The following is a 24384-nucleotide window of genomic DNA, read 5'->3' on the forward strand; positions in this document are numbered from 1 at the left end:
TGAAATCTCCAACTAGGCTGGGAGGAGGGATCAAGAGGGAGCTAAGTTTAGAGTCATTGTACTGCACTAAGTAGTAAGAATTAGAATCCTTGAAACCTTAACTTGCTGTTCCTAAGGAAATGCAACCACTCTGGCGATATTTTTGTAACCTAGTTGACTAGCAATAAGCTACTGTTGAGACTCTTCATGAGTGGGTTTGTTTGCTTTTGCCTGACAGTTTGCCTGACACTTCTCTACACTCTTTCTGAGGCCCTTTTGGTATTTGTATGACCAGAACTGGATTCAGTATTCCAAATGCAGCTATAATAGTGCAGTACAGAGTGGTGCTATCAGTCCCCTTGATCTTGATACTGTCTCCCTGTTGATGCAGCATAGGACTGATTGACTTTAGATGATATTGAATCTTGATGCATTGAATTCTTCATCTTCCCTGCCTAATTTCTATATATAATTGCTCAAACCAAGAATCAAGTAACTTTTCACACAGCCTTTCTAGTCTAGCTATATCTACCAGCTCTGATGACATCTCCCACATTATAGCAACAAGTGAAATCAGGAGACTTACAGCATACTGCAGCAGTCTCCCTCCATACTACAGCAGTCTTTAGTAGAACCCAACCGTTAGTGTAGTTTTTAAAAAGTACATCATGGGGTTTTTAAAAACTTATTCCATGTATTTTATGGTTTCTGGAATTTTTGTACTATGAAAAACAGCGGGATAAGACTGCATAAATGATGGCCTGGGAATTAGACAGGATCACCACCTAGAGTTGGAAGCTTTTCCATGGCATTGAACAGGAATTACAGACTCCTAATTGCCAAAGATGTCCCTCTGTGAAAGAAAAATTACATATTCTAAGAAAAAAAATCACAGTCCCAAGGAAAAAAGTACATAAAGCAAAAAGAGGGAAGAAATAGAATAACAGTTACAGTGGCAAAGTTCAGAACTTTGCAGCGCAGCCCAAACAGAGAAAAAAATAGACCTAAAAGGAAAGATAAAACAATAGTCTGAATAAAGTGGTTTAAAACTGATCATTTGTTGGGTTTGTTGGGGTTGTTTTAAGCATGATTATAGGAATTATTCTAGTCCTCAGCTATAAATGTGAATTGTGTTCATTATATTCTAAAAGTGTTAACAATATTATTTGCTCTGTAGAAGCAAAAGGCATCAATACATACTTTTGTCACAACGGGTAGAATTTAGAAAATGGAATGCTATCATGTTGTTATCTTTAAAATTACTGGAAGGAAAACATGATTGTACCCTTTTTCTATCAGAAATTACAGTTGGTTGAAAATAATTTCCATCTATTTTAGCAAAGCTTGTTTTGATTACTTTTATTTTGCTCTACTCAGGAGCCAGTAACTGTTATGTAAACTAAACATATACTTGAGGATAAAACATCAGACTACCATCATTTCTTATCCATACCTAATTGCCTGGAAGCTAATAGAAATTATCTATACATATAAAATTCTTAAAAACACACAAAATTAGGTCAGCTATAGATAATAATGCCATACATGTATCCAGTTAACAGCTTTTTGCATACTGTAATTATAATCAAGATAACTAAGGGGTTAGAAATGGCTAGCAGAGAGGATATATGTATGGTTGAAGTAAAAATATTTTCTAACTTGTTTTATACCAGTTATTCTCAGACTAGGTATTTCTTGGTATTTTATATACCATAGCTTCTATAACTGAGCATGCTAGTTGAAGCAGATAGGAGACAGAGTGCAGAACATCTGGGGAGATCAGTTGGAATCCTGAATTATAATAATCTGCCTTGAGGGCAGAAAAGATATAAAGCTAAAGTGAAGCCATGAAATACTTGCAATTTATTCTTATAGAAAAGAGGAGTCCAAAATTATTTTTCTTTTTTTCCTTTTCAAACACAATTGAGTTCTAAAAGTATTCTTTTTATACTTTTCTGTAACAATATTTTTTCAGCATATATATCCTTAGGGATGTACGTTAATGTTTTTTCCAGATAAGCATGCAGTATTCTGAGAAATGTATCACTAAGGCTGCAAAAGATCCATTATCAGTAGTGATAATTGATTAGTCCTGCATTAAAGTATATCATGTACAGTACTCCATATGTAAATATCTGAAGCTTTTCATTCATTTTACATTTTTAAAGGCACGTGTTTCATGCTGTAATAAAAGAAAAACATGATAGTGAATACAAATTAATGTTTCTTTCTCTTCAATTGATGTACTGAGGGTTATTTTTCTCTCATAAAATTTCTCTAGAATATACCTCTTGGGGATTTTGGGGTAGCTAAAATGTTACTTGTATGTTTTATGGACCCACTAAACTTAAAACCATTCTTTTTGGAAAAGTAACATGGACACATTTTGCTTTCTGCAACCTCAAAAATGTTAAAATAGAAATGCTTGCTTGAATTCCCACTCTTGGCTCAAGTTACTAGGTGGTCCCAAGTTACCAGAAGTAAAATTTATAAATCTAACCCCTAGTCTAGACATTTTCCAGCAATGACTGCAGTTCAAAAAATATTAATGTCTAGCTGGCAAAGTGAAGTTCCCCCCAGTGATTTTGTAAGGACTAAAAAGTTAACCTTTTGCCAACTGCTGCTTTTAGGCATGGAGGTTATTAAAAAGAATCGAGGCATTTATAACTAAGGCTTTTAAAGACTGAAACACGTTGGCATGACCTTTTGTGTCTCCTTTTGTTTGTTCAGGCTTGGCCTCTGTTGCTGGAATGTGTGAGCCTGAAAGGAGCTGTAGTATTAATGAAGACATTGGCCTTGGCTCTGCTTTTACCATAGCCCATGAAATTGGTCACAAGTGCGTATATTTTTAAACTTTCAATACATTTAGTTTAATTATCTTAATTTGCACTCTTATCTTGGCTGCCTTTTCTGTTTCCTGATTATTTTTGTTGTTTGATTTCATCAGCCATTTGATCTTGAAAGAGTTATTACTGCAGCACACATATATCATTGATGTGAAATTGCTTCTAGTTGTGTCAGTTTAGCATAAAATCACTGTTACAGTATAATAGCACAAAGTAAATCATATAAGCATGGAGTAATACTATGCAACTATGCTGTAAAATACATGTACAACTATGCTGTAAAAACAGTAGAGTTCAGGATATATGTTTTGAGACTGAACTCAAAAATTGTTGCTTACTTTTTCATTTCAGAATGAGATTATAAGTATATAGCTTATAACACAGAGTTTTAATTGGAAACACATTGAAAACTGCTTTAACCATGTTTAATTTACATGATTTAATCACATTATTTTTAACTGATCATTTTCACTGTTGGTCCTCACTGTTGCAATACCAGGATCTCCTAAAAATGAATGAAACTAAAGTTTACAAATAAATAGACCACTTATAGTAAAATTTAATAAATATCATTGGACTTTTTGAATGTTGATACTCTCTATTTATTGTAGACATGTGCAGTCAAAATGAACAGAGCTTAGATGAAGTTTTGATAGTACTCACCCTTGATCTGCACAAACCTGATTAGATGTTTCAATTCACTTGAAACTTCCTGCTAGCATAGTCATATTACCAATATTACCAATGAGTAATGTGTAGATAGGGGATGTCAAAATATGTCCTGTAACAGAATGACCTTAATCATGTGATACACTAGTCTAATCCAAAATGAAACCCAATGCAAATAATGCAAGTGCAAAGTGTTAATTTTGTCATTATCTTTGTCATTATGGTTTGTACCAGATGCTTAATCTGGGAGGGCATGATCCATAGTTTGAGAATTCTGTTGCAAGGTTCATTTTGATCAGTCCAGAAATGGGAATTGCAGCCAGATTTACTGTTGCTAGTATTTGATACCAACATCTTGCTAATACCTAAAATTCAGGAACAAAGAAGCAATGGCTTTTAAGAAATCTGTATGTTACCATATATAAAACATACAGCTTGCTAACTACACAGAAAATAAAATAAAGAGAAATCTTGCAGTTTTTAGATCAGCAATGATAGTTTAATTTTAGCTAATGTTTTAGGAAGAAAAGTCAACTGAAGCCAAATTTTGTGACATTATTTTTTTACACTTTAGAAGTCATCTTGGCATAAAGAAACAAGTCACTACAGCCATTCCTAGTAGCTTACTATTCTATTGTTACATTTAATACTAAAGGCAAAATGACAGTTATAATCTAATACACATTTAGAGAGGAATAAGTGTCATTGAATTTAGTAGAATTAATTATACATGTAGAAATTACAATTGAAACTCATCTAGAGTATTCAGTTCTTTTTTCTGTGATATATATTAGAATTCTATCTCCATTTCTCTTTCCTCACTATTTTGATAAAAGTAATAAATCTTTGTCATGTCTTTCTTTTCTTCTTTTTACAAAGCTAAAAGGTATTACTATCTTTTAGATGATGAAACTAAATAGTTTTCAGGAGTTGTTGCAAACTGCTTTAGGGAATTATATGCTAGATGTCTTTCAAATTTGTAATACATTTTATTTTAGCTCTTTATTTATTACAAGTAATTTGACATACAGTGTAAGGATTTCTTAAAATGTCAGAAGAACATATGCAGGACTGGAATAAGGAGGTATAATGAATAAAAATAGTATTTTTAATAGTTTTTTCTCTATACTGATAATTCATCTCAGAAAGTGCAAAGCAAGACTTTGATATCTGGTATTGAGAGCAAAGTTCAATTCCAATTCTATATCCTTTCAGTTCTGACATAAGGGAACATAAGTTGGTGCTGAAAAGGAACCATGAAGAGAGAGTGAGAATGAAGGATTTCAAGTGGAAATCTTTATTGTGCACATTTCCCATGCATCATTATGGAACAGAATAGTTGTTCCAGTTTCAGATATGTTGAAGGTTGGAATTAATGTACTATTCTAAGGGAGCAACAACAACAAACCAAGAGAAGGAAAATGGAAAAGATGAGAGTTATAGCAGTGTGACAAGGATAAATTGTTTGGAATTATTTTGAATCAGATCATCTAGCACAGAGATACATTTTAGTCTCTATTTTTGTCCTTCCTAATCTTTCCAATATATACATATGTATTTTATGGCTGGAAAAAGTATTTATTTAAATATATGGAGGATCTTTATTTAATGAATTTATGTCCCTTATTTCTGGTTATTCCAACATTTTTGATAACTTACAGACTCTAATAATAACAAAATAATACAATAAAATTAAAACAACCAACAATTAGAAGCTTGGTGAAAGACATACTTTGTTTTATTTATCTAAGAGCCAAACACAACTCTTTTAGGGAGAATATCTCATTACTAGAGAGACCCAAAGAATAAGACCCTTTCTCATATATATGATGGTCAAGCTTCTAAAAGAATGGACAAGACTGTTGCTCTAAGTTCCAGAGCATTTTCATAAATGAAGATGCAGTACCACAGGCTTTAAGTCATTTAGAATCATAAGACTAGCACCAATCCTTTTAACTATATAAGACTAGCACCAATCCTTTTAACCAATTAAGCAATTGCTAGCTAGCGCAGATATTTTAATGTAACTCCTGTCTTACATTAGTCAGCAGTCTTCTGCATTTTTCACCAATTACTATTTGTAGACATTGTCAAAGGTGCATAAAGCACATTGTGGTAGCTGAAAAGACTGTGATCAAGACATGAGTGATTATCACTACATCTGACCAGGAAGGCTCACAGCATCTTAGTCACAATAGTTAAAATATGCTCCTTGCCAGAGCTGCCATCTATAAATCCAATGGTAGCTTGTGGAAAAGTGCTCTTCCAATTCAAAAGAACATCTTCCTGGGGGAGAACCACTTATCCAGATCAAGCTTTACTTTAACCATTGAATTTGACATTATACTTTATCCAGCCCATTATTGATATTCAAGGGTACTGATTGCCTTGACATTAGAAGGCAGAGAGCCCTAGATTTGGTATCCTCAGTATACTGGTGGCATCTGTTCCAAAGACCAGATGAGCTCAAATCACAGTTTTGCCAAAAAGCCCATGAGGTGACTATGGGCAATGGAAGTAAAAGCTGACAAGGAGAACTAGAAAAGTCATACTCCCATTTTACTTTCTGGTGTTTCAAGCCAAATGTTCAGCAATAAAACATAGTAGAAGGAAAGGATTTAACTATGGTTTCTATTACAAAACCATTGTTTTCTATGAAGTTTAAATTCAGCCAATTTTGAATAACACTTATGAGAGTGGAATAACCTGTAGCAGAAATATTTGTAACTTGATGATTAATGACTGTGTTAAAGTATCTCAAATATTAGAACAAGATGACAAATTGTTAAAGGAAGACATTCTTGGGTTATTTATATTGCTGTAGTCCAATTTGCTTCAGTGCATCTGAAACAAAAGAAGAAATCAAATAATACATATGACATTCAATATACTGCCAGGCTAGGTTTTATTTTTTTAAAAAAGTTAAAGTCAAGTGTTTTGGAAGCCAATATGCATTTGGGACTGTTATGTCTGGGAATGCAATCTTGAAAAATTTCCCTTCATTCAGCAAATAGCAGTAAAAAAATACATACTCACGTTTTTGTTAGAACTGATGAGTATTTTCCCGCTACCTTTTCTAGTGGATGAGACTATTTTTCTACGTTTAAAAAAAGAAAGGTACTTCTGAATAATTTCAGATGATATATATTGTTTCAATTAGTATGAAATATCTAGTTTTTTTAAAAAACTTCTTTTAACCACTTTATATCTCTTGATTTGTTTTGCCCTTATGTGAAGGTTCTAAAATGGTAATCTTCATTGGCACTAAATCAGATAGGATTATGCTGTAAATATAGTGAAATTTGTACAGTGAAATGAACTGTATAGACATGCTAATAATTTTGTGCTAATAATTCTCATATGTAATTTATAGATGGTCCTTTATTTACTTCTCGTTCTCTCAAAACATTTTTCAGTATTCAGTTGATATGAAATTTTATACTATATTGTTACATTTGCTGTTTCATATAAAAATATAGTTTCTCTTCCCTCCTTATTCTTTCTGATAGTTTTGGTATGAACCATGATGGAATTGGAAATTCTTGTGGGACCAAAGGTCATGAAGCAGCAAAACTTATGGCAGCTCACATTACAGCAAACACCAACCCCTTCTCATGGTCAACCTGCAGTAGGGATTATATCACCAGTTTTTTAGAGTAAGTATTCTCTCATAGCAATTATACATTTGGAGGAGGGGAATTCACCCATATTTATACCTTGCTAGTGGGAATAACAATGCTAGACAATGTGTAGTCATAAGACCCAATCCAGAAAAGTATGCAGAGTGGATGATCAGCACTGTCAAGATTTGCTCATACTATTTAGCTGTACAAAATCAGAAAATAGAATGGAGTAGAAAACAGGAATCACTACAAGATATCATTTAGGATAAACATATTAAATGTTAATACTGACAGTGCTACCCATCATAATGCAAGAACTCCATCTTCAGGTCTTGGATGTCATTGTACTTTTATTCTGCCCTCACTATATATAGACATCATATGTCATGTTGTGAAAAACTTGTTTTGCCTCTTTATTTAACATGGTTACTTCATTCATATGATTAAATGACATTTGACTTTAGCGTTTTATATGATCATTATTATTTGACCAGAGCAAATGTGTGTAGTGTCTTCTCTTCTGTAAGGTTTGATAAAAGATGCATGTGGAGAAAATTTTAGTAAAATTTATTTCTAATTTAGCATTGATTTTGGGGACAGAATTGAATTTATTAATAGAATAGAAAAGGTGTTGTGTACTTTGAGATAAGTAGTCCAAATTACATCATTAGAAAATATAATTTTTCCTTAAACATTTATTATTAATAAATGTTTAATAAAATAATAAAAGAAAACAGACGGAGGAGAAGGCTGAAGGAGGCAGGGCAGACAGGAAAGCATGAAATAGAGCTGAAGACAACATAGTGAGAAAAACAGAAAAGAACACCCAGGAACTCATTTTTTTAAAAAAGTAATGGCTAGGTATGTTTTGACCTTTGGTAATAATAGAAATTAATTACCGTATTTATCGGCGTATAACACGCACTTTTTCCCCCTGAAAATAGGGGGCAAATGATGTATGCGTGTTATACGCCGATGTCCAGGGAGCGGAATCCTCTTTAAGGGATCCCGTTCCCAATAGTGCCTAGCGGCGGCGCAGCGTCGTGACGTGATGTCAGCGCTGCGCCCGCCGCATATTTTTTTCCTGAAATTTCCCTCTTAAAGGGAATGCGTGTTATACGCCTGTGCGTGTTATACGCCGATAAATACGGTAAATGATAAATTTATATCTATTTTAGATCCTTTTTATAGACCATTATGGATTTATGATTCTTTAATAATAGTAGCAACAACATGTAACTTTCCCCTACTTGCTATAACTTATGTTATTGTAAAGAAAATCCTTTTGGGAGTGGAATATCATTAGTTTCATTTAGTCTTGCTACCTAACAAAATATACCCTGGCTCCAATTTCTGTAACTCAAAGTAGATTGTTGTATCAGATCCCTGGTTAGTTGAGTAATATGTTATATGTGTACTTGAACCCGGTTTATCACTACTTCTTCGTTTTTACCTTTTGCAGTCAAATAAATTCACCTGAAAGAATTATTGTAGAAATGTTATATTCCAACAGAAGAGAATATTTAATAGGTCCAATAAGTTGAACTGAGAAGTCCTTGGTGTTCTCTAAGCTTGGTTACTTGCTTACAGAGATTTCATTACCTAACATCTTATATTACCCAGTTGGGTAATGAGACATCTGCAAATGTTAGATTATTTGAAGAGCTAATTATAATGGTTAGTTTTGTTTATTATTCATTTCTGTTATATATGATTTATAGGTTGAGAACTATTCTTATTTCCATTTATGTTGTTATGGCAAGATTTTGGGGTCAGATGGATGATTGTCAATCATTCAGAACTTCCTTAATTACTTTGTACATTACGTGTATTTGATTGTGGCCACAAGTTGTTTCTGCATAAATATATGGACAAGATGTTTCTCTTTAAGGGTTTAGTTTTGAGCCTCAAATGAAATAGTTTTTTAACTGAGTTATGTAGAAAAATATCTGCATTCTTCAAAAAGATTTGTTCCTTATATGTATTTTATCCCATTTATGCTTAAAATGGTCTTTAAAATATAAGTTCACAAAATAAACCTTCATTTAACTAGAGCTAATAAGTAGGAATTATGTCAGTCATCTATTGAGCTCATCTACATGCTGAGTAATTTTACCTAATTAACTACTATAAATATACACATGAATAACTCTTGAAGTTACTCAAATGTTCACAAAAGTAATGTTAACATTGAAAGTTTTTAAAAAGTATTAATCTGCACTTATGAATGAATTTTAAACACTTCTTTTCTTAGCGTGCATAAAGTTTGGAGGAAATGTGGAATTTAAGTTAGGGTTCAAAGTTTGATCATGAATTCACTGATGGTCTTCAACAAATAAATTTTATTTGACATTATCTACAAAGAGAAAAAATCCTGTGAACTATCCCAAAGGTACTTTTTCAAGAGGCAACTGGACTTTCCAGTTTTCCTTTCAAGACGTTTTGCTTCACATCCAAGAAGCTTCTTCAGCTCTGACTGGATGATGGGAATTCCACCCACTCACTGGTATAGGTATGTGGATGATACTTGGATCAAGATCAAAACATAGGAATTGGAAGCATCCACCAAACATATCAATTCTGTGAACAGATACATCAAATTCACACAGAAAGATGTTAAGGAAAATAGTCTCACCTTCCTGGAGTGTGAGGTACACATTAAGTAAGACCGAAGTCTTAACATTGACATTTAGAGAAAACCCACTTACAGAGATCAATATTTACATTTTGATTCCCACCACCTACTGGAACACAAAATAGGAGTCATCAGAACTCTACATCACCAAACTGAAAACTTGCCTACCAGCAAAGATGATAAAGAACAAAAACATATCAAGGAAGCCCTCAGAACATGTGGAAATCCCAAGTGGGCTTCATCAAATCTCAAGACCCTACAGGAGTTCCTCCATAACAGATAATGTAGTCATTCCATATGTTTCAGGTATATTGAAAAAGCTCAGGAGAATTTTCAGCCAACATAACATATGTGAACACTTCAAACCCAAGAATACCCTAAAGCAGAAGCTTGTCCATCCCAAAGATAAAATACCCAGAAAAAAATGAGCAATGTGGTATGTGCAGTACAATAGGAAAACAAACACATCGGGACTAGATTCAGCTCTCTATCTCCACTCTTTTGAAGACAGTAAAGTCCACATTTTGGACAGTGAGGACTCCTGGTTTGGAAGAGGGGTCAAAGAGGCTATCTAAGTCAAAATTGAACAGATCTCTTTCTTCAGAGGGGGAGGGATATGGTATCATCTATCTCAGTCTTTTCAACAGTTCCAAGAAGGCTCCACACACATTTGCACCACTCAAGTGACCCTGATGGCACAGATAAACCTCCAGGTGACCTTAACAACTCACTAAAAGAATGCAAATGACCAGCTGTCTGCAAGGATATAAATCCTTCCATTCCCCTCTATCCAGTCAGAACTGAAGAAGCTTCTTGGATGAGAAGGGAACGTCTTCAAAGAAAAACTAGAAAGTCCAGTTGCCTCTTGAAAAAGCACCTTTGGGACAACCATGACCTGGATGACTGAGAATTTCCATAGATATCCTGTGAACTACTAATCATTGACATACATGACATGCTTGATGGGTACACAAAATAGCATTTCATGAATAACTTGCAAATGAGAAGTTATGAATTAATGATCCATAATAGGAAGGCATTTCTTCTATCTATAATACACATGTATTTACATAGGTGTAAATGTGGTTAGGACATTTATTTTTCTTCAGATCATATAAATATTTCACCTTTTTACTAAAGAATAGTATTCCTGGATTTTTTTTTTTATGTTGCACAGTTCAGGCCGTGGTACTTGCCTTGATAATGAACCTCCCAAGCGTGATTTTCTTTATCCTGTGGTGGCCCCAGGTCAGGTGTATGATGCTGATGAACAGTGTCGCTTCCAATATGGAGCTACATCACGCCAGTGTAAATACGGGGTAAGAGCTCTAAATCCTTATACTATATTAACTGTCCCAAGTAGTCACTTATATATATTTCATCCTGACATAAAGGTTTATTAACACATAAAGTTTATTAACACATACTAGTTTTCTGCTAGTAATTTGATTGTGTTATTTCAAATAAGACACATCAGTTTTTTATGCTGCATCTTTTGCTTGAGTTGTTTGTATATATTCTATACCTAAATGTTTGAACTGAGCATTTTTCCTCAAAATCAGTTGGGTAATCGTAGAGTTCTAGCTAACTCAGAACACTCAGTTACCTGTAGAAATGCTGCTAATAATAAGGTTTAATGACAATGTTTAAATACAAACCTCAGGATACATCTTTCTTTAATATGAAACAATTTTGTATAGTAAACAGTTTTAATTATGTTATGTATTATCCTTTTTTGCTTTCTGTCATGGCATTATTATTAGTGATTGTGTGATTACCATTATTAGTTAACCACTGCAATAATTAGTTTATTGAACTCATTATTACAGTTATTATCATTGAGTTGGGTTGTGAATGTATTCCATCTCATTCTTTAATAAAAGAATTGTTTATTTTATTTATTTTGAAAATGCCATTCAAAAATTCTGAGTCTCTTCCACATGCATTAAAAACCAACATCCAAATACAGTTAGGTTATTAAAAATCATCAATGCAAAGTATTATTTTACTAATACTTAAGAACAGCTTGAAATAGCATCTAGTGGTTTTTATAAGCTAAAACATCATTTACAATGATTCTGTCACCAGTAGGTTTTAAATATGAAAATAGTATTAAAATGGCATTTTGTAGATTTGTTGCCAAGTTACATATTATTTTATATACTTTTTAAATAAAATGTTTTTTGAACGATAGTGTTTTGACAGGTCTAAAAACTACATATAATAATTTACCTAATCATTTGCAATAATCACTTCTTTTAGAACCACAGTACAAAAGGAATTCATTTTTAATATCCCTAGGGTGATAAGTACAATATTATTCTTGGGATGAATTTTGGCAATTCATATAGCAATGGATTTAAAAGTTTTTTTGTGGTTGGCTGACTAACTGTTAGTTTTTGATTTTTCAACAAAAAGCCTGTATTGTTTCTGTTTAAGTTTCTTCTTTCTTCTGCTTCTGTTTCTGTTTTTCTTCTTTTAATGTCCACATACTTTCATAAACTCTTTTCGCTTAGCTATCCCATTTTAGGTATATTTAATAATAGAAAGGTGCAGTCATTTGACTTTATTTCATGAAATATCAACATGAGATATGTTTGACATTGAAAAATCAGCAGTATATCTATTATCTTTTTGAAATAGACTTTTTATTAGCTTCTCAAATAGTGCATTTATCTGATTTTATCGTTTCAACAATTTGGTAGATAGGTAAGATTTTAAAATTCATAGTTGGTACAAGATCACCCAATAACATGCATAGTGTGTGATCTAAACTAGATATTCCAGGTTCTAGATTGACCCTGTTAAGTATTGCACTATCTTGGCTCTGAATTCTATACCACCTTCCCTTCTTAACTAATTTTAAACTAATAAGAGATTAAAAAATAATCCTTAACTGATGTTGGTACAAAAACAACTCACATTAGAATGGTAACTTGTCTTGATTGGATATTTGCAGGCTGATATAGTTACCTTCTTCCAAGAGATTTATAGTTTCTCTATAGTTGGATAGAAAAGATTATATTCTTTTTTGCAGAGTTTTATGTGGCAAGGACCAATGCCATTTTTCTTCAGCTATTGTTTTCTACCTTTCTATTCAAGGTTTTCTGCCAACTGTCTGAAACGTAGAAGTAATACTTAGGATGGAGACTAGTGGTCAGTTCCTGGAGTTCTTCGTGTTTTGACATTATTCATTATTTTGAAATGACATTACATTATTTTTTTAAATGAATTGGGAAGTTTCAGCACAAACCACAATGATTAAAATTTGCACTGGAACAGCTCCCTCATAACATATCTTGCTCATCTTAAAAGGATTTTAATAGCTGTTTATTCATTTACAGTATATGCCCAATGCAAATTGCATATGTTGATATCTAAATGACTTGGTATCTAGGTATATTCCTGTCCACAAATTAAGGCCAAAGATTAATTGGTACATTTAAATGTCATTGTCTCCATCTGAAATATTGCTTATATGAATAATAGAGGAGGTTGTACTGGCAGTATTTTCTCAGCTATGCAATCTTCCTTGAGAAGGCATTTTCCGCTTCAGCTTCATAGTTTTTTAGTCCCAGACAAAATCTGTATTATCCATCTGATGCAATTTAAAATAAATAAGCCCTTTTTGTGTACTAGAATTTACTGATGAACATTTAAACTAAATATTTACTTGCTGAGTCTTTTTTCTTATTGTTATTGCTTCAGCTTCTATTTTAATTAAATGATTTTGACAAGCATACGAACTTAGTTTATTTCAGAAATATAGAAATTAAAAATACTGTATCATATAACTTGCCAGGGATTGTGTTATTTAGACATAATTTCTGAGAATAACAAGAACTTCTTCACTCCTTGTAAAATCTCCATGAAAACGTCATAGAGAACAGTTGATTGATTGCATAATCACTTTGTTTTTGTCTCTTAACAACCACATAGTTAGTTTTCCCCCCCAGGAATAATAGTTGAATACATAACGTAATTTACCTGTACTATAGCTAATATTCATGATTTCTTTTTGCTTTTTGTTGGATTACTCCATAGTGATGCAGGATTTGGAGATTTGAGGAGCAACCAGTACTTTCAGCACTGCTGCTATAACTGTTATTTACTGATTTTAAATTTCTAAAAAATAAATTTCTAAAAAATACATGAAATGATATGATCTTGAGGAATGCAATTAATAACTTCAATGTAACAAAATATAAAAATAAAAAACTGTAGCCCATCTATGCTAGTATATCATTTTATTCATTAGGCCTGTTCATGCACACTTCAGAAACAAAATGAAAGAATTACTCCAGATTTTATACAAGCATTTTGCTGCTTTTTAAATGAGATGAACCTTGGCCCGATTTTGCACGTGGTGCTGTTGGTTAAACAGCATCCTTTTTATAGACCTGGTAAGGTTGAAGTGAAAGGTAGAAAAATTGGGTTCAGAATTATCAGCTCATAACAAATGTGTTTGTTTTTGCTTGCTTTACATTTACAGACTTAAAGCTGAGATGTGAAATATATTTTTAGAACTAAGTACTTTATGCATATGGTTGACTTCTTATTGTACTTTTGACTATCTGTAAAATCTTTGCAATTAGTACTGAAGTTGACAATAGAGTTTGGGTATTTCTATTTCACAATTCTTTCATGGTACTTTTCATAGACCATTGGCAGGTTGTGTGTGTGTACCTCCATATATTATTCAGATATATATTTTTATAAACATACATTTATTTGTAGTGAAATCAGAAATACAGTCTAATCCTGTAACGATCTATAAATGTCAGATGTTTTATATATGTTTGTTATTGTTTGTAATTTCAGTACAATAGTGCCACCTAAGCAAGGGAAATTATGAAACTTATTAATGGAGATGCATGCTATCCCTGAAAGCATTCTTCTCTACATAATTAACATGAGTAAAAATATTCTGAAAACTGCTGAATACTTCTTAGCCATTTGAGATAGATCAGGTGAGGAAACACTCTCCAAACGAACTACTATAGCTTACTTTACCATTGAATTGTTTATTGGAAAATTGACAAGAGTTTCCCTTTCCTTTCCTTATATACCCAAGAGAATCGAGATAGGTTAGATTTGAATTTCTTCCTCTTTCCTTTCATAGCTAAGCCAGTGGTTTTGTACTGATTGCTATATCTTTTCTTCAAAGACTTTTAATGTTTCTCTAAACTAGAGCTGATAGATAGAAACATTCCTGGCCTCTGGATTTTAGTTTTCTTATAAAGTCCTACATGTATCAAATATTTAGAAAAGGAGAAATGATCACACAGAAATCTAGAACACAACAGCTTTATATATTTTTAATTCAATGGTCAAAAGGGAAGTTGTTATTACTTTTATTGTCAGAGTACAATATGATATCATTGGCCAATATTTCTTGCCTCAGTTGCTAAACGTAGTGAGAACATTATGGATTTTGCATCCACAAACCCTAGTAGATAGACAGGGATGTATTCTAAAATAAAACAAAGGGTTGTATCCAATCTACCACTGAATCATTTTCATAACTAGAAGAAGGAACAAAGTATTTTTAGTAACTCCCATTCTTGCTAGAGCATGCTTGGTACCTTTTAAATGAATTGATAATTGATGGTGACATTATTTTCTTTGATGAAATCAGTGCTGATATCTGGGATATTGGGCCAGATTTTCGGTGGTGATATAGAATTATGAAGACCTTGTGATTCTGGACTAGGGATTTCTAGCAAGGGTCTAAGACAGAGGAAAGCCAAATGGTTCTAGAAAATAAAGGAAACATAAAAGACAGACTCTTTCCACTGATCAATGACAAATGAGCAGCTGAAAAATTTATATTATATTGCTACTCTGATTATTGGCTTTTGGACAGTAGAAGTTACCCAATCAACAGGGAAATTGATAATGCAGATATTTGGATGCTGTACCAACATTTCATTTTAGCTGTAACCAATAAAGTTGAGGCCACACCCTCTGAACAAATTGTCATATGACTTCTTTAGGTTTCCTTTGCCTCTTCCCCTACAAATGGTATGGAGAGCCTAGATTTTGGCATTGTTTGCTTCTGGCTAGTGCTTTCAATTCCTTGGGAAAATTGTTGTCAGTTCTACATAGTTAAATAATTATAGATCCATTTTTGAAGTCTATTTCTACTAAAATTATTGTATTAATTAAAATTATGTCTTGACTTCTCTTTGACGATACCTAGTAGTTTTTCCTATTTATCTTCTATTTCCTGTCTCTAAACTTTAGGATTGCACTAAAGAATTTCAGTCTACACTACTGCTCCTCTCTTAGCTATCTTTGAAAGGACCAATCAGGTCTACTGATACACTGCATAGATATTTGAGGGTCAGAAAAAGAATTTTGATAATGATCACATCAGTTTGGATTACAATAGCAAGATTGGTTGCTTATAATGCAGGCTAGGTCTCAGATGGTAGTTGACAAGTTGATGAAGGTTATAATAAGTCAGGGCCTAGAAAGAAAAGCTGAGAGATTCACAGATTTGCTAAGGTTCAGATAAGCACCCAATATATAGGAAAATAAGATGAGAATATGATTTTCTTTTTAGTTGGAATTTTAAATTAGATACTATAAAACCTTCAGCATGTATGAATTGACAACATGCTGCATCGCTTCATAATGAGCATTTATGAAAATGGAGCATTAAGATTTGTGATTTTTGGGTGCTTATCTGAATCTAACTGAGGTTCATATATCTTTAATATTCACCCTCATATATATAAAACACAATTAACAGCATGAAACAACTGAGGGTGGAAAAATACTAGCTGGATATTTTTGCAGCTCTGAATTGGAAATATAATATCCAAGTATTTTTTTTAATGCTCTGTTTTAACAAATGCTCATCAAGAGGTGCAGCATATTAAATATTAGCATATACTGAAGGAATATTTTGAGATATTTTAAAAGTAAACTGCAATAATTTTCCAATGATATTATGTTTTTATCATTTATTTCTCTTCTTATTTTCTTAATATTGTGAATAAAACATTTGTACATCTTTTTCTCTTATGCTAAAACTTTACATATGGGAAATAATACAGCATGTTGTTCATCATACAAATAATGATAAATGGAGGGGTCTTGTTATATTATTTATATTATTCAGGAGCTTTAGAAATTATTTAATATACCTACTTGTAAAATTCTGCATGACTTATGGAAAGAGGCTCCACAATATATAACATAAAAGCAAAAAGAAGATAATTTGATTTGCTGTTTTTTTTCTCTAGATGGGTTCAGCTTTCTTTAATTTACTGCAAATACAAGCTTCCGAATTCCAAACTGAAGTCATGGAGCCCTAAGATACACCGTTACAGGTTGTGATCTATCTTGTCTTGATCTTGTGAAAGGCTACAACTTCAGTTTATGTTTTGACTACAATTGCCCATATTTCTCAGAGAAATGTTTGTTTTTACATGCACAAATGCAGGTTCTGATTTTGAGCTGATTTTCTAGATTTCAAATTTTGCTTTCTTCAAGACAATAATTTTTAACTAAATTCCTTAGAGAATAGGATTAAAATCCATTTGAAGACAGTGAGTTAATTTCTACTAGAAATTGGAAATAACAAAGGCTAAAATTACTTAGAATGGCAGTAGTGAATCAAAATTTTAATTTGAAAATGTAAGATTTCTTGATCATTTTCATTCTGGGTCTCATCTTTCTAGGCTACTCAAATTTTTCCATGGTAGATTATTAAACAAAGTCCTATTGAATTGTTATTGGTAAAGTAATATGTAATCAAAGTTAGGGTTTTAAATTTAGGGAATAATACAAATTCATGAACACAAAATCACAATGATTATTTTAAACATCTCTAAACTTGTCTTTTCCTAAAAAATGTGCATAAAATTGTTAATATTGCTATAAAATGAAAATATCCTAGTGAGTATTGGTTTCATATGTTAAAGAATATATATTCTTTGTACCATTTAATGAATTCTGACTTACATTTTGCTTCCAATTAATTATTCTATAATATTCTTACAATATCTACTGAGCAATGACCAAGAGTTGATGCAAAACACAAATTTATTTTATTTATAGATGACTAACTGATAATTTCATTAGTGTTGGAATAGCCTTTTTGTTGACACAAAAAATACTAGAAAAATATTAATTTTCTGAAATTCTAATAAGGCTTACAGGAATGGAACCCAACTCACTCTGAAGAGATTTTCCAAGGAATATTTGGAAGGATTTTTTTTTTTAACTAATTCATGATTTTAATAGATTTATTCAGATTTTTTTTAAAAGAACCTTTATTCTCAGAATATAACATATAGAAGATAATATTTTTAAATTACACATTTTAAGGCAGGATATTTTTTTTTTACTTCTTTATTATTTATTTTGTGTCCTACTTTCCCATCTCTAGCATGCTCAAGATGTCTCAGTACAAATTTAAAAGATTTAAAAACTGATTACTATATAAAATGTAATGGTATATGGGAATGACCTTGTGAGATGGTGAGAAGAGATTGGCCAAGGAAACAATCAGATAAAAAGCAATTTAGTCCATACCAGGAATAAGGGCAGGGCAAACAGCTCAGAAGGAACCTTCTCCAGTTCTAAGATTTTGTTAATGTAAACTTACAATAAAGTAGAATTTGCTCAACTGTATTTCCTGTCTGATTTACCTTGCAAGACTGACACCAACCTTGCAAGTCAAAAATACATTTCTTCCCCTCCTTTTACAGCCTAAGGAACCTGGGAGAGTTCCTTCTGAGTTGCTTACTTACCCTGCCCACATTCCTGCTGCAGGCTAAATTGCCTTTTATCTGACCTCTTGGCAGTGTCTCTTCTCCCTGTTTCCCATGGTTATTCAACTTATCATTACATAAAAATTTGCAGCTACATAATTTTCAGATCTAAGGTCAAGGAAAACAGAAACGGCGAATCAATTAGGATGTTTGAAGTAATCCTTAAATTCATTTTCGTGCTTCCAAATGTTTTAGAACTGAATGTATGACTTAACAAGCAGATGCATTATTTAAAAAAAAATACCTAGGAAGGGCAAAAAGTGAGAAAGAATAATATTCAAGAATGTTATGTCTTTAATAATGCAATGCAATATATCTGTGGCAAAGTCAGCACAAAAGTAACCTTTTAAATCTCATTTTGGAATAAATCTAAATAGTATAGTTTTGAATGAAAGTATGTAATTGAGATACAAACTTAATAATTTATTGTTAATTGTTATTGTTAATACAAGCATGTGTTACAATACAGATTGTATAAATAATTTGCAGGCAAAAAAATCCTATTGAATGACCTAACTATGAAGGTATTCCTATTCTCCAGAGAGTCCTCAACTTATGACTGGTCACTTAATGACCACTTGAAGTTACTTGAAGTTAGAATTGTATCTTACATGTATGTAAATCAGCAATTTAATTGTTAAAAATTATAATAGCTAAAATAAATAAAAACAGGTAATGCTTTATTTTCTCATACAATGCAGATACTTGATTATCCTGTATTTCTCTTACCAATTAAAGAAAATACAAAAATATTAAAAGTTGCATCTAATAATAACTATTTTAATGTTTACTTTTATCGGTTAATGTAAATATAAATTTTAAAACTTTTTGTTTTTCTCAAATCAGATATCAAAATGGAGTAAATGTAATATTTAATATTGATTTCAACTGAATTGAATTTTTAGGATATTTGTAATATTATTTACATACTTGAATTTAAAAGCTAAAATATGTCATAGCAAGAATTATCTTTTCTGTGTCCTTAAATAAAGTCCCCCTTTATTTAATATAACAATATAATGTAATCCATCTTCTTATGTGCAAATTAAACTAATACTAGAGTAGTAAAAAAAAACCTGATAGATGTTTTAAAATCTGATTGACTTCCCAAATAGATTATTAAACATCTCATCTATTCTATTTTACCAAGGACCACCATCCTGAGAAATAATAGCACTGATTTGAATCAGAAAGTAATTATTTTAACCAAATTCTATTTCAACAATTCATATTTTGGTATCTGCAGCCACTTTTCCCACTTCTGAGTTCAGTCAAGTCTGATTATACTAAAACATAGCCAATAGTAAGACAACTGGAAAAATGAAATAACTGTAATTATTGGTCTTTTTAATCAAATATAATATTTCAGACAATGCAAGAAATATAATTGGATGTTAACATTTGACAATTAAAATCTTACAAGTTACATAGATGCTTTTGTGAGCAAACACTATTTTAATATAATAAGTTAACCAATCTTGCTTATTGTACTCAGTATTGCCAAGTTGAACATGTACCATAGTTCTCAATATTTTGATACCAAATATCAGTTTTTTTCAACAGAAATTCTTTAGTATTTTCATCTGAAATATTCTAAAATATTTCTTTTTATATCTTTTATTTATTACGAATTCTGCTTTTGCAGTCATAAAAGAACAAGAAACATTATTATAGAATATAGTGAATTTCTTCATTTGCAGTTATAGGCATCTTCACAGACCAATTTGCAAATGCAAGCGACTGCAAGAGGCAAGATAGAAATAAATGAGAAATGAAGGCTTTTAGTGAAAAGATTCAGTCTGTGCTATCTAACTTGCAAGTTAAGCTATTTGGGAAAACCTCAATCATTCAGATGAAGCAGGATGCAGCTCCATTCTGCCCCATGCAGGCTAAAATCTCATCCATTTTGCTGGATAGATGAGATAGAAAACTGAGAATTTTTTTGTTTTGGAACAGTAGATATAGATTTTTTTCTTCTTCTGTTCAATCTTGTTCGATTCTCAGAGATGGATAAGTCCACACAGTTTCCTTGGCATGAAGTTTCAGAAATGGTTTTCCATTGCCTCCTTCCTAGGATTGAGAGAAAATAACTGGCCCTAGGATCTCCCAGCTGGCTTTATGCCTAAAGTGGGACTAGAACTCGTGGTCTCCTGGTTTCCAATCTGATGTCTTAACCACTACATCAAACTGTTGTAAAGTAATTAAGCTTATTTTATACATATTTGCATTCAATTAGCTACTGTTTTAAAATAATTATTGTCATATGAATAAATATGCATAATATTCAGCTAATGTCCTGTGCATAAATAACAAAGAAATATATTGACTAATATCTGCAAGAGCAGCAAAAATGTTAATAAATTGAGTGTCTTTCCCAATTATCTGCTTATTTTCTGATGCACTGGATTATATGATGATGTAAAAAATATTTTGAGTGCATAAGCAGAAATATAGATGGGTGGATGATTTGCCAGAAGTTATCTTGTTTGTAATATAAATAAAAAACCAAAATGGCAATGTCATTAAATATATCATTTTCTGCAGTTCTTAGTACCTTTAATGTGTGTTGTATACAATTTTTGTTTTTCAGGTTAACCATGTCATATCCATCAAATATTATAATTTATTTCTATAGTGGTAGTTTAAATATCTGATATAGGGCCAATTTTTGGAATATTATGTAATGATTTAGCATATGCTGTCAAAAAGAATGTAAAAAATGAATAGAGAAGGACTTCTATAATATTGTAGTTTCAAACTGATACAACCAATATCTGCTGCATGATCACTGTTAACAGCATGCTAATAGAAATGGAACGAATCTTGACACCATTGAAAGACTTATTCAGATAGCATTACTTCATTCCCAATTCCCATAAATTCTGACTTTGAATGTGATACTGAACCATCTATCCTATAAAAACATAATTGAGTTCAGATAGGAGGCAAGAACACAGAAAGGAAAAATCCACTATCTGCAAGGATAATCTCATAGGGATATGTGATCTTGAAGTTTCAGTCTCAGTAATTAGGGCTGATAAGACACTGTCTATGCTTGGTCAAAAGCTGAGATCATGTCCATTTAAGATGTCATTCAAATGCTATTAAGTGCAGGAAAAAAGCTTTCCATTAAAGCCTCATGAGCGTCAAACTGTATTGCACTTGACTGCTGGAATCCTTAATCTGTTGTTTCATACTGACCATGTTTCTACTTTATCCTTTGAACTTCACTTGTCTTGACGATAGTGTTGCCCTTTGAATTGAGTACATTGGTAGGAAATGAAAGATTTAACTTAGCTTGAATTAGATTGTGCTGTTAATTAATTGGGAATACTGCACTAATTTATCACTTTCTGCAAATTAATAGTCTTAGTCATAAGGCCATACAACATTGGTGTAATAATTATCAGCAATTGTATATTATGTGGTAGGTTACCATATATATTTACATTATGAGTGCTAACGACACATTTTACTCTCTCGTCAGTCACGTTATCAAAAAGTGATATCAGTGATAGTACTAGCTTGAGAGTCAGGGCATAATTATATCCCCATTTTCCTTTTAATGACACAAATTATACAGTGAAATATGCTTTCATTAATCATTATTACCTCTTTTATTTGCACTGAATAAAATATTCAGTAGAGTGTTTTAAATAAATCTAGAGCATCATGCTGAATTTCATGAATAAATTATCAATATGATATTAAGCAAGCTGAACAGTATGTTCAGTTGTCCTTGATTTACAATAGTCAATAATAGGCTACTTCTACTGACTGCTAGCTGCTTGCAATTTGGCAGTTCAAATCTTACCAGGCTCAAGGTTGAATCATTCTTCCATCCTTCCAAGATGGGTAAAAATGGGGACCCAATTGTTGGGGGCAATATGCTGACTCTATATACTACTTAGAGAGGGATATAAAGCACTGTAAAGCAGTATATAAGTCTAAGTGCTATTGCTAATAGTTCATACAGTGACTGTTCAAAGTTAAAGTGGCACTGAAAAAAGGGAATTATGATCTGTATTTGAAGTTATGGCCACTGCAGCACCCTGCAGCCATGTGAACAAAATCCAGGCACTTGGCAATCCCCCAGCTCTTATGGCTAATTGCAAGGATGCTGTAACAACCCTCCTCACCTTCCCCCTCTTCTAACTCTGCTGGAATCCTTGGACCGATGCCTAATCTGCAGGTTCCATGCAGACCACAGGCCTATTTCCCACTCCAACCTCCTCCCCTTCATCATATCTTGCTTCATTTATCTTTTCTGGAGATTGCCTTGGGCAAGAAGAGGCAGCCAATCTCCTGGGTGGCCTTCCTATACAATAGCTAAATGGTACTTTCCCAGAAATTTTCACCACCACTTTATGCCATCCTAGAGGAGGTGCCAGCTTGGGAGAGGATCAAACAATTGTAACATGGTAACCTTAGTTAGGAACCCTTGATGTTGTTGTATATTACTCAATACCTTTTGAATTCTGTGTGACTAAATTAGGATTGAAATGAATAGAAGAGCTGCTATTCCAGTTTCACTCATCATGAAAAAAAGGCCTCAATGGTAGTTTTTACCCAAAAGCTTTACTACTGGAAATGAAATAATAAATAGTGAACCTCCACAATAGAAAATGGCTTTTTTTTTTTCAAATTTACTAGTGCACCAAGATTCTGAAGTACTTTTAAATTTGTTTGGGAAAATCTGCAGGAAATGGTCAGTAGGATTGATTCTGACCAGATATGAATCTTGCAATGCTTTCCTATCTTCAAAACTGTTATGTGGATTACTTCACTTCCATTATCAGAGCTGGGTTTCCCAAGTATCCTATTATACTTAGGGATGATGAATTAAGAAGACTTGTATCCAGAAGAATGAAAGAATGTTCTTCATTTTGTGAGGCTAAAATAATCCCTATTCAGTCAAATAAGATTGATTTAAATTTCACCTTTAGAGAAGAGATGAAGTGGTTCTGCCTGGCTAAGAAATTATTTGTGGTTTCTACATCTAATATAGTAAAAAAAATTAAGTTATTATCTGACAAAGCAATATTCAATCCCATTGGCAATTAATTATTCTAGTCCTGGAAGTTTCCTGTTCCTACAAGTGGTGGTGAATCATGCAAATAATCTCCTAGAAGAAAAGTTATTTTTGTATAAACTTGAAGATTTATGTTCATAATATTACATTTGTTTGTAGAATATTGTGGATCCAGGGCCAAATCACACAACCAATTTTGGGATTTGTGTGTGATGAATGAAACATTTACACTGTGAGATTATTCTGTGGAGGATTTTCTGCACATGGCTAAAAAGTAATGTATAGCACTACTAATAAGGGTTATAGGGAACAATTCCACAATTTTATTATGTGAGAATTCAGAAAAAATATAATTTGGTTTTTTAAAATGTGAGTTATTCCATTCTAATAAATATTCTAAAATTCATTTCAATTTGTTTTTCTTTTCTTTTTTATATGCATCTAGAACACTATCTTGGACTTTCAACACAAATATATTTTAAGGAGCATTATTATTCAGTTATTCTGAACAACTTGCTTCTGCCTTCTTTCCCAGGAAGTGTGTAGAGAGCTTTGGTGTCTCAGCAAAAGTAATCGCTGTGTTACCAACAGTATTCCAGCAGCTGAAGGTACTCTTTGCCAAACTGGGAGCATTGAAAAGGGGGTAAGTTTAAATGTCTCTTAATTTTCTTTAGGGCACAGAAAGTTTCAGAAGGCCAAAGAGGATTATTAAATGTTATGTAAGAAATAATAAGCATAAATAGAGCACCAACAAAATGGAATGTTCATTTTCATTCACTTTTTAATTATATATATCTTAAATAATTTTTTTTAT

General features: G+C 32.3%; 1 protein-coding gene across 4 annotated transcripts in view; it reads left to right on the forward strand.

Moving 5' to 3' along the window:
- ADAMTS6 (ADAM metallopeptidase with thrombospondin type 1 motif 6) overlaps positions 1-24384 on the forward strand; it is a 144811-nt gene that overhangs the window by 60144 nt on the left and 60283 nt on the right. For all 4 annotated transcript variants that reach the window (XM_026717231.2, XM_087927233.1, XM_087927234.1 and 1 more), the window contains 4 exons: positions 2710-2815; positions 7004-7150; positions 10930-11071; positions 24106-24213. In XM_026717231.2, coding sequence (XP_026573016.2) covers positions 2710-2815; positions 7004-7150; positions 10930-11071; positions 24106-24213 — 503 coding nt within the window. The remainder of the gene's footprint in view (positions 1-2709; positions 2816-7003; positions 7151-10929; positions 11072-24105; positions 24214-24384) is intronic.

This window comes from Pseudonaja textilis, chromosome 2 (genome assembly GCF_049901715.1).
Source record: "Pseudonaja textilis isolate UNSWEBS1 chromosome 2, rPseTex1.2, whole genome shotgun sequence".
Taxonomy (NCBI): Eukaryota; Metazoa; Chordata; class Lepidosauria; order Squamata; family Elapidae; genus Pseudonaja; species Pseudonaja textilis.